Below are 12480 nucleotides of genomic sequence, written 5' to 3'. Positions count from 1 at the left end.
GAGGGGAAACTGTACTATTCAGTTATTTTCAAGACCCTTGTGTGCTATACAAGCGGAACTCATTATATGTGAATTGTCCCAGACTTTAGACCGTCAATGGTGTACCAATCTACATAGAACTTTCCTTAAACTGTCGACTGACTTACTTATTCTTCCCTTCCCTCTGAACCATATAATACACTTAATTAACACAATTAATTCAAAATATCTATTGCGATGCACCTGATTATGATAAGAAGGGAAAAATGTCTTAAAAATACAATGAACTACAAACAATCTTAAGTATTGTTACAGGTCTTCTTAAAATGAAACACAACAAAAAAATGCTAAAGTTACCAAAGGTAACGAGGCTAACCAACCAAAAAAAAAGAGGTTTGGCTTGTAAAGAAAGCAAAGATTATCTGTTTTGACTTTTATCAGTCATACAATTTTATTTTTTTTGGTACAAACAGAAGATTTTTAAAATACATGAAAATTCACATGACATTATCAGCTTTTACAGATCCACTCTTACATAACTGACACTTTCATATAGATTTTTAAAATGTATCTAAGCATCCCTACAGTTCTGTTTCCTCAAGGACTTGGGAACTGTGTTATCCAAAAGAAAAATTCAGGAGGATGTGAATACTCTCAATAATTTTAAAAGTTAAAAGCACAACATACAAAAGCATCTGTGTTTGACAAACACTCTTACTTTACATTGGACGTAAAGTAGTTTTAGCTACTTGCAATATGTAAGTCAATTTAACTGTGTAGTTCATCAAAATTTTATATACCTTGGGCTGCCAAATCTAGTTCTGTTTTTGTGTATTTTATATTCACCATCCAATGTAGTTTTATGAAAGAACTATTTCATTATGTGAATTCTGCTGGTCATTTTAACCATATAATTGAGGTAATCTGTAAATATATACTGTAACTCCTGAATTGAAGTTACTGGAAAGAGTGAGATCAGAGTCAAGGAGACATTTGCCAACTATCTCTCATTATCTGCAGGTCTGAAATGTTAATTGTCACTCCTGGTGCAGTCAAACGGCTTCCACATCTGAGCAAATTGGAGAACTTTCTTCCTCTGGTCCTCAAAATTTTCTCGGATTGGTTTTCTCCAGCGTCTCGGTTCTAGGTCGAGCATGCCTCCAATGATTTCCTTTGGCCAAAGGAAAAAAAAAGTATCACTGCACCGGAAGAAGATTCAGTTAGAAAGGACTGTTGTAGCAAAAATGAAAGGGAGGACTTTCTTTATTGCCATAAGCCAAACAGCTGGTCCTAAAGCAGTTTACAGACGAGATGTAAAACACTGATATACTGTATTCTTCTCCAGACACAGCTTAGAGTTGGCGAGTCTGATCTGTTTTTTTTTCTTCTATTTTTGTAAACCCCAGCTGTGTCAAAATTATACTGTATATGTCCTGGACTTTGTAACTCAGGATTCTCTTGACAACAAGAGCATACACCATCTGGCTGAAAATGTTAAAGAGCACTAATCTAATTACTGGTGATAACTGCATTACACTGAGTTTGCCATTAACGCTGCAGATTTGGGCAGTTGCTTGTGTTGATAAAGCACTGAGCCCTTCTGCTGCCAGAAAGCTTTGGAATCTGGAGGCAGCAGCACTCCTGACCTCCACAGATTCTGCTTCATTTTACCATTAATATATGAACAGTTTAGTGCAGCAATAAATTAAAATGCAGCCTGGATGAGTGTTTTAGAGATTAATGAGTCGATGGCGTACAGGTTTTGTATACACATCACAGACAAGACTGGACAGTGGAAGTACCTATTTTTTAATGTGCAGGGAAAACCTATAAGTAATGGTTTAAGGTAGAAAAAATATTTAAATCTTGCCACTAAACATCAATAAAAAATAAGCTCTGCTAAGCTGACAAGTAGTTGTTGGTACTGGGAAGTTTTAACTTACTGAAAAGGGAAAATGGTTATAAAGGCATGTTCTTTTTGTTTTTGGCTCAAGTCACCATTTAGAATATGTGCAACTGGAATAAATCAACTAATGAATTAAATGCTTCAGGACAGATATGAAATACAACCTCCCCTTCTGTCCTGACAATAATGAGTGAAACAAGAAAAAAAACATGAATTGGTCCAGAGGAAACAACCTCACACTCAGAATGTGGCTCATTTACTGATGAATGAGAGTGCTCGCTCTAGAGTTTTGTCAAAAATATCAGCAGTTCTCTATTAGTTTAGTTGGCATATTGACTTGTTACATCTACACAATGGCAATTAAAAATATGTTGTCTCCAGATGCAGAATTCTATTGGCTATAAGTCAACTTCAATATGCTATCAGCATGAGTGACTGCAGTAAACTTGCAATGTCAATAATAAACTCAATATATTGTAATTAGCTTCACCTTCAAAGGAACAGCAGAATCCAGATTGTAATTCTTTTTTAACAGCCTTTCGTCTTAATAAGACAGCTGACAAAATGACTTTTATTACAAAGACACTCTGGAGGCACTAAACAGGCATCTTCATGGAATCAAATACCTTGCCAAAATAATGAGGGAATTTGTGTTCATTCTCAATAACATGAGCAAAACCACTCTGAAGTCCAAAATCCACAGAGAAATAAGGAAGACCTTTGGGAACCTGCAGGACAAAAATACCATATTAAAAAACAATTACAATCATTTATAATATGTATCAAACAAAATAAGATTTAGACTTTTTAAACAACTGAGTACCAAAACCACAGGACAGCTAACTCATTTATTCTTGCTTCTCACAAAGCAAGGGCAGGATTTACAAATAGTTCACACAACTGCACCAATGACTTAGATAAATTGGTTCCATATGGTATAGCAATTTATTTCTTCAATTAAAATATAAGTGGAAAAGCATTGTGTCATTTTGTTAATACTTACTCTTTCCCTTCCCTCTGAAGAGTGCAAAACACTACTGTTCATGCTTAATACTTATTGAGATGTCCTTGATACTAAAAAAGGTGGCAAAATATCTCTTTAAATCACAAACAACTACAAATATAACCTTAGGTATCTGTATGACAATGGGCGATAATTTTGCTATACAGCCAACTGCTAAATATACTCACAAATGATCATACCTACACAATAATAGTGAGTGCTCCACATATGTGAGGGGGCTGCTGGACACTGGATTACCAGTAAGAGGGGCACCTCTCACATAGAGCTAATTAATCCATTTCCAGTCAGGCCTGACTGTGAGTAACAGTGTGAGCAGCACAATTAACACTTGCAGGGACAGTAGTGAGATCAGAGCGCTTAAAACAGAAGATGACATTTTTCACTGGCAGGTACATAGTGCACAGTTAAAGGATGTCATTCGAAAAGACAAGTTATTGTGGTACAGATATACAGTACATGTGAAGAAAGCACGCAAGATCATCACAGTTTATCCCTTGAAACAGGTACACTGCCTCTAAGTCGATATGTAATAAAATGAAAAAAATAAAGGGAATAGAAGAACACCCTTCTCACACTGAACTACACCTGTAATTCACACTACTAGAGAAGCACAGTCGTGGTCAGAACAATGACCAACCTTTGTACAAGCTGTAGTTCGGAAACAAGAAAGAGAGCACTGAATTCCCAAGCATCAGGAATGGCCAGAGATGAATATATAAAGCTTTTGTTTACAACTTAAACCATCTTAGGTTTTCAACACTGTGAATATGAGTCTTTCCTGGACAGCTCTGGTTGTGTTATAGAATAGCACTATATTTAGAATATTACAGAAAACATAGCTATTTCTGTTATCAAAGTTTGAAAAACTAAGCGTATATCAAACATTTCATACTTTAAAGTGTAGAAAAAGGCTTCTATATATGAATAAGATTAATTAATGGCTTAAAGAGGAAACTTCCAGCAACAGCACTCTGCTTTTTAAGTTTCTAACCATGTATTGTTTGCCAAAGATGAAATCTATCTAATCTTTTTCCTGGTTTCTAATGAACACACAGAAAAGCAAACTTTTTGTTTTTCAACAACACAATGATTTAACATCACATTTCCCCCACTTTTTAAAAGAAAAGGAAGAGCAAAACTCACAGCCCGACGAATATCCCTCGAAGAGAGGTCCACCAGCTTCTTGTTCATGGCCCACTCTTCATCAGATTCCAGAATAGCTTTCTATAAAGAGATCATGTCAGACGCAGAAAAAATATCAAATATTAATAGACAAAGCAATACAATAAAATTTGTTTTCTATATTGGCATGTTTCTTTGGGACTTTGAATAAGAAGTGCTGAAAAGAAACCGTTCAGTAAATGCAATACAACTGCAATAGTGCATTCCCAGTGGCCTACTAAAAGATATTAATGTTACCAAATCAGTTAATTGTGCTGTGCAAAATAAACAAGCTTGCAATTATACGCAAAACGTGATCCACAATAAAACAATAGACTGCTATTTACTACGGGTAAATTGTGATCTACCTTGAAGTAGATAGGAGCCATATCTCCAAGTTCTCTAGGCAGAGGAATGCATTCGTACACCATGTGACGCCGTTTCTTGAGATTCATATGAGTCTCTAAGAACACACAGTCTTGGTCTTGGTCTTCAAACATCTTCACCAAGGCCTTGCGAAATGCCTGTGGAAAATCATTTTGAACATTGAGCAAAACCTGCCCCATCCCAAAATCTGTCCCAATTCTGCAATTAACTTCTAATCAAATCCACAACCTAGGTCACAGTAACAACCCCCGCAACATCCTATACTGTACAAACACCTTAAACCGCAGTTATCCCTTGTAATGCATAACTTTAAGACTATGCCAACCTATATGTGGCAATAACCTTACCCTTTAAACAAAATATTTATTTTATTTAATATTTATATTTTAAATATTTATATTTAAATATTAAACCACAATTTTAAGACCAAAACCCTGGGTTTCACCCAAATATAAACACTGACCCAAATGCACAGATAAATAGTCAGTCCTATACTGCCTATAATCAGATAGATTTACATTATGAGCAAGTCTTATTTCAAACATTACAGGATACAGGCAGAGTGTAGATAGTGTGCTACTGCCTGCAGTGAATTCCAAGATGTGTAAATAAAAATATACACAGGAAGATGGAAAACAATTCACATAAGTTTCACACAGGAAAAAAAGGATTTGGCATTGTTATACTCCATTTTGTGTTTTGGCAGCTGTCTTATTAATCTAAATTCTAATTCTTGGTAACTGCAGCTAATGTCTTTAAAAAAATAATGTGAAAAAGAGAGACATTCCACACCTTTTAATTTGATTTAATTATAAACGCTCTTATAGGAGAGCACATGAAATATACATGAAATTACTTTTGAAGAGAAGTTTAATTTAAGTTTAAGAAACTTTGTGAATATTCTTACAAAACCGATTAAATCATGCACCAAAGCAATTTCTTAGTCCTATTTTTTATATTTATTCAATTCCAACAACATTTATGTGTGTGTTTAATGGTAAGAGTGATGTTTCTTTTCAATTAAAAATAGAATCAAAAAGCCCATAATAGCTGAACTGGAGAGAAATTCAAATCAATATTTTAAAATCAATTTAATACATTTGAATTCATTACTTTTAAATGTCTGCATTACAACACATGTCATGCATGCAGCACACTCCAACTTCCATTTACGTTTGGTGTAGGATTTAGCACACAGTCAATTAAATGGTAACTAAAGCACAGTTACCATGGCATTTAAGTATCTGTCTATAATTTGCCTCTTTTGACCTGTTGTCACCACCTGGATGTAAAGCAGTTCACTGGCAGTTTGTAGCCAATCTCAAGGTCATACCACGAGAATAGGTATAAGAATAACTGAACATAGTGGGAGAAGCAAAGGGAACATTTTACAGTCTGGGCTGCAGATTATTATTATTGTGCTGTCTTATAAGGTATCACTTACTAAGATAAAATACAAACTGCCATAATATATTTGGCAAGACATTGGATGATCTAGTACAGAGGCCTAAGAGTCATAAAGTTAAAGGTCCATGAAATATACAACAGAAATGAGGAATTAAATACATACTGAATTCTGACATAGCAGATGCATGACTTGGACAGTACAATAAACAGACTTTGATAAAAACCCTTCGGTGAAAAACCCGGATCAATTAAAAAAGAAAACATTTAATTCAAACAGTTCACAAGTTCCTCAAGGGAGGCAGGCTATCCTACCCGAAACAAGAGTGCAGGTTAGATGTGAATCCTTCTCCCGTCTAGATTTTATTCTAAGCTTTGATGATGAATGTAAATCTGAAGTGGACGAATACAAACACTATGCAAAAGAACATGGCTGTGGAATGTGTTTGGATGAATTTTGAAAGGAACCTGAAAAATAATTTTCCAACTAAGCCTGAAAGCCTAACAATGTTTGTCATTTGTTACAAATTCTGTAGAGACTGAATGAAGTGTTTCTTCATATGGGCAGGCTTTCAGACAACAACATCAATCCATGAAAGCACAGTGAGTAAACCAACTGACAATGATTAAATTGAGCAGAAAAATATCACACACTGGACACTTTCTTTCACTGAACTGTAAGTGACATTTACAGACTCTTTGGAAACTGCTTTTTTCTTTATACTGCTTTATATAGACCACCGTTGCTTAATTTTATTACTGAGCTCATTTTCTGATTTACAATTTTCTGATTTATCTGATTTAAAATAAGACTATTCTATCAACACATTACATACATATTCCTGTTGATCAACAGCTTATATATATAATCAACTTATGTATATACAGTACTTAAGTATATATTAAGTATGTACACTTAATTAGTATATTAAGTATACATATATATTGTTGTTAATGTACATGCTTATATGCATAGACTGTAAAAACGACATGACTCATTGAGGTGATTATGGTACCACAATGGGATAATTGTTCCAGAAGTGGTTATATTGACCTCTCGGTACTGCCGAAAAAGAATAAAAAAATCTATTGATTGATTTTACAGTGTGAAAAGCTATAAAATGAAGGTACATGGAGCCTCTCTCTGACTTGTGCTTTTGTCTGATCTTAATTAATGACCTCTGGCTTGGCAGTATCTACAATGAGACTAGACATGGCTTGGTGAAAAGAAAGCTATAATGAGCATTTAATCGGAATCCAGCCAGCCAAGCCCATTTGTTTGTCTTGTGTGGCATTTGCCTAGATTCAATTCACTCCTGGTCTGAGCCTGAATAGCCCATACACAAAGCAGGTGCCCTTGGTGGTGTTACTGTAGCAGTCTCAAATACACAGCACTCCCTACGGTTCCCTCCCTCTAATTGCGGAGCCGCTGTTTGATGAGGTCACAAATGCAGTTTGACAGGGGTGCATCTTTATACAAAAAGTAGCAGGAGAGGACACAACAAGACCTGAAGACACGCTTTTCCCATACTTCTCCACATTCTGGAGCAAACCCCAAAACTGAACCAACATCAGTCTTATTGAAACTACACCTATTTCAGTGTTTGTTATGATCTCAAAAGGAGATTTCTTGCACACGGTAACATGGCCTTATACAAAAATACAATTCTGTTATAAAAAAATAAAAAAAGAGAAATGGAAAAGTTCATGTTTCTTCATAGAACATAATGGGAAGCAGACAGCTTTGTAACAGACAGCAAACGATACAAGTGAATGTGTTTTTATATCACCAATTTCAAATACTGGTCCACATTTCTGGCATTTATTTTTTATAACTTGTGTTTTGCTGATTCCGTTTCCCAATATCCAAAGAACACAATAACACAGCTAATTAGAGAACAAGCCTTTTCACTTATCATAACTTATAAGGTGCTGGCCTGCCACAGCCTATGAACTTGATACCCTATAAGGAGTAAAAGACACTACAGTAGGGTGTAACTGACCTGTATCTCATCCCAGATGTCCTCATCCAGTGCTGTAGCTGCAGAGTGGTGTTGCAAGGGCACTATCAAGCAGTGTCCGTCTGCAAGAGACTGAGAGTTTGGCAGACACAGGTATACCTGCAAGAGAAAGAAGGCATCAAGCTCAAGATTTAATCAAGAGTGATAACATTTTAGGACAGCAAACAAATACAGAAGATGTCTATTACTAACTTTTAGGTTAAAATGAGTACTGCTACAACAAAAAAATACATTAAAATACTGTTTAATGTCTGTCTGCCTTTATCAAGAGCAAATTCCTGCTTAAAGATCAGCTACTACTAAGTAATTAGCATAGCTGAAACTGTTAACAGTCAAAAATTAATTAGATTTTTCGTAAATGACATTGCAATAGGGAAATAGCGCTCTAAAAAGAAAAATTAAAATTTAATCACATTTGGAAGATGTTAAGAAAATTAAAAATCACAATCTTTTATATCTTGCTTTCATGAACCCTTCAGATGGATTTTGTCATGTCTCCAAAAATTAAAAAAGAGCATATATGAAAGGTTCGTTTTTAAAATCCCCTGGAGATTCAGCAGCTGGCATTTGATAACCATATAAAACATCCTATTTAGGTCAGTGTTAGATGTAAAATAATCTCTATATTTAGTCATCTCAAAGATAATGTCAAAAACTGCGCAAGCACTAAACTGTCCTTTTATCTCTGACCCAAATGATCTCTATGGCACTTATCAAAGTTTAACTCCTGTCATTCATTCTTCAAGCCACAGAACCCATGAAATATTCAATTTTTATGGGACAGTCACATGGTTTTCCTTCTTGGTGAACACTGGTAACAACAATTATCAGCCAGTGGAAGATTGATGCAGTTTGTGAAAGAAGCAAGTCCTTACAAACCTTTCACAGATGTTTTAACAGAATATGGGTTTAAACTGATTTTTAACAAAGTGATAAGGCAATTTTTTATAATTAACTCACATTTTATTGAACAACAATGGTAGATTGATTACTGTATGTTAACTAACATTTGTCATTGTCTGGATTGATCAACTGAAGGTCTACAGTCAAAGTCACAGGCAAGCAGTGTGTGGCCACTTCTAGTCACACTGGGTTGCAGATGGTGTCTTTTGTAAAATTCTCTTCCAATTCTTCTCATTGAACCTGAACACATATGCCTGTTCACTGGTCTCTGACCCCCTAGAGGTGACATGTAGCTAAAGCCCATCTAAAAAATATTCAAAGGGTTTAAAAGTCTGGAGACTAGGGCAAAGGGGGCATAACTGTTACATTGTCACCTCACAAGAAAACCATGAATATACAAGTAGCATGAGGACATGTGGTGACCTGCAAGAACGCTGTCACATCAGGATGAGCTCACAGGAAGGGCAGGATTTGGTCCCAGGACTTCAATGCTTCAATCAATGCTGCACTGTGCATTCAGGCTAACATTAATCTCGACAGGTGACACACTATGACATCCCCATTAATTTTGGCAAGATATGTGGATCTGTGGAACCACTGATGCACTGTGGAATTCTAAATTGTGAAATCACTGACAAGACTGTGTTTGTCATACAGAGGACACAAAGGCCTTGTTCTCTTTAATGGCGGGACCTATGGTTCCTTTCCTTATTTTCAGCAGGCTTGACATTCAATACCTTAAATCACCTCACCTCCTGGGATCTATCAACTCTTAGTAACTAGAGGAGATTTAGTAACTATGAAATGGTGAACGTCACTCGAGTCACAGTTAGACAGGAAGAAAGTAAACAAAAATAACATCAAAAACTTTTAATCAATATCCAAAATCCTTATACTTTATTTTTCTAAAACCTTTGTACAGAAAAACCAGGACATTTCTTTTGATGCTCAGTATTCAAATAATAAAAAGATGTCTGTCTGGCAATGTAGATTTAAACTTCCAGTTATTCTCCTGATAAAACATATTCTACTTCTCTTGCCAAAAAAACAGCTCAAACACTTTTTGTTTGGATGTTTTCATTATTCATGTAGCTGTGATGAATTGTAAATCTGGACAGCCAGAAAAGAATACCTGGCAAAGTTTGGCATTATACCGAAGCATAGCATTATTCCTTCCTTCCTTGAGCGGCTCAGCAGTACCTTTGTGCCAATAGCGACAATGAGATGCTTAGGGAGCTCTGAGCTGTCGAAGCAGAAGGGACATTTCTCCATGCGCCCAGCCAGACGCCTGTGCTCCTGGACAGCCTTCTGTCGCTGTCTCTCCTCATCCAGGCCAGAACGTTCCCTCTGAGCAGCGCTGGACACAAACATGTCATCCAGGGTGTGGTAATCTCCATCGGTCCTCCCCATCAACTGCCAACACAGAAGGGATCACAGGGCTATTATTTTATAAGGGTGGTACTGAAATACTGATAAAGTAGAAGAAAGCTGTCCTATGGGTGTGGTATGTAAGCAACATATAGTAGGTCATATAGTAGTACAGTAGTACTGCAGTTTATTTGGTTATCAAAATGTGTTGTTCCAAAAGGGTTACTTTAAGAGAAAAGTGTGGTGTTTAGTGTCCATGGAAACAAAGAGTTGTGGAGGAGGTGCAGATTTTCTTGCTTGAAGTTGAAACTGGGGGGTTTGGAAGTGATGCTAAACTTAACTTTTTTTTTAAAAAAAAGGTACAAACACAATTATAGTTTTAATTCCAATTGCTTTGCAGCATACCCTCTCAGTGATTCTTTTTTATTTGCAAAACTACATCTCATCTCACTCAGCCTGGGCTACTACTGCTATTCTTTTTTAAACTGTCCCCATATGTAAGAATACAGTTTTAGGTTTATTGTCTAAGGCCTATGTGTTAGGAATGAAAACTGGCTTTCCCCAGCTAAATGATATTCCTGAACACAATCCTCTGATACAGAAAGAAATAAATTAAAATGTATTCTTACAAGCCCACACACAACCCCACAATGCCTTAGGTCATTGACATATTATTTCAATAATATTTTAACTGCCCAAAACAACTTTCCATTTCTATTTTTCCCCACTAACCAAGTAAAAAAAGTATGCTATAATCCAGCAGAATGTGGATGATTAAAACAAAATTACCAAAATATTGTGAAAACCATTAGAAAACAACTTTTTCACAAATTCAGGGGCAGACATTTTGTTTCTCAGACAAGAAAATAAGATTTTCTTTCCCTGTGCATTTGCTTAAATAAACTAAGGAAAATATGTATTAGGTATTTCATCCTTAAGCTACTGTAACCCTACATTTCTGAAGACAAGGCTCATCTTTACAGATTTGTCTGGTTTTATATCTGCAGTTGTACTGAGAAGACGGCATCACAGAAAGCTAAAGGTGTAACGTTTGTCGCTTTCATTTTGAATCTCCATGGAAACAATGACGTCTTTGGAGTTTATTAATAATGCCTCCCCTAAAGGAATTACACACATTACACACATTTAATATGATCAAATAACACACAATTTTCTTATTTACAGGCAAAAAAACAAAAACTAGAATTGTGACTCCTTTTGCTTCTAGAGGTTTTCCAAACTGAACTACATACATAAAACATATTACTGAATAACCAACACCCTTTGATTTAGCCCTTGAAACTAAAGAAGTATCAAATGAGATCAATTAAAAGAAAATTAAAAATGTCAAATACAATAAGCGAGATGGATCCCATTAAATATATTATACCCTACATCCAATATTTTTTGTTTATTGCTGAAAACCTCAGTTAAAATAAAGCAACTAGCTTCTGCATTGACAACATTTTTAAACATGACATAAAGGACCACACAGTTCTGTTTTTCTAGAGCCATTAAAATGCTTACATAGATGGCAGAAAATAAATCTTCCAAGTAGACAAACTGTTAACAGTGTGACAAAAACAAATACACTCTCCACTCAAATGGGATTGCGCCTTGATCAGTGACTAATGTGACATCCCATTGACAGAAATTATGCTATTCCAAAAAATAAATCACTTTAAAGTTGCTCACTGCTTCATTACCCTTACAGTGACTGCGAGCACCAAATCTGCTTATGAATAATATACCATGGATTATTTTTAAAGAGTGCCTCGTAGTTAACATGAGAAAACAGAAAAGATTTCTGACACATAGATTATTAAAACTACAACAGTATATCAGAAATGTTGTATAATACATCCACACATGAACAGTATTATGATCGAGTGCCACATACTGTACTGTATAGTCCACATGCAGTATTTTGATGCAAACAAGCTTGCTAGATTTATCCTTCTAACTATCAATTAAATAATTGAAGAGTTGGTGGTAGCAGATGTCTGTAACGGAACGGATTGGATCAGCTGCAAGATGAGAAGCCTTTATGTCTTTACCCTTTTAGTGCTATTACTGAAAAAAAAGTTTAAAAAGACTTAAACATTTAAAAACTATGTGATGCTTTATTTTACATCACAATAGTTAGACATATATAAAATGTCTTTGTAGTGGAGATGCTTATGCTTATGATGTATAGAACAGCATTCAACAAAGAAACCTTTAAAAATTAATAATCACTGTTCATCATCATGATACACAGTACTTGCAATTAACCTTTAATCAAAAGGTCACTTACCTGCAGCACAAATGTCATTATAAGCTATTTA

The 12480-nt window shown here is 35.5% G+C and overlaps 1 protein-coding gene across 1 annotated transcript in view; it reads right to left on the bottom strand.

The window, feature by feature from the left end:
- Positions 1–400: 400 nt before the first annotated feature.
- Positions 401–12480, bottom strand: part of cwf19l2 (CWF19 like cell cycle control factor 2) — a 43704-nt gene continuing 31624 nt past the window's right edge. The window contains exons 13-18 of the mRNA XM_088921246.1: positions 9986–10198; positions 7865–7981; positions 4439–4594; positions 4053–4133; positions 2512–2613; positions 401–1150 (exon numbers count right to left, since the gene is read on the bottom strand). Of these exons, the coding sequence (XP_088777372.1) occupies positions 1010–1150; positions 2512–2613; positions 4053–4133; positions 4439–4594; positions 7865–7981; positions 9986–10198 (810 nt within the window). The 3' untranslated portion in view covers positions 401–1009. The remainder of the gene's footprint in view (positions 1151–2511; positions 2614–4052; positions 4134–4438; positions 4595–7864; positions 7982–9985; positions 10199–12480) is intronic.

The sequence above is a fragment of the Atractosteus spatula genome, chromosome 7, assembly GCF_055471065.1.
Source record: "Atractosteus spatula isolate fAtrSpa1 chromosome 7, fAtrSpa1.hap1, whole genome shotgun sequence".
In the NCBI taxonomy this organism is placed as follows: domain Eukaryota; kingdom Metazoa; phylum Chordata; class Actinopteri; order Semionotiformes; family Lepisosteidae; genus Atractosteus; species Atractosteus spatula.
This window is presented reverse-complemented; position numbering and strand designations above follow the sequence as displayed.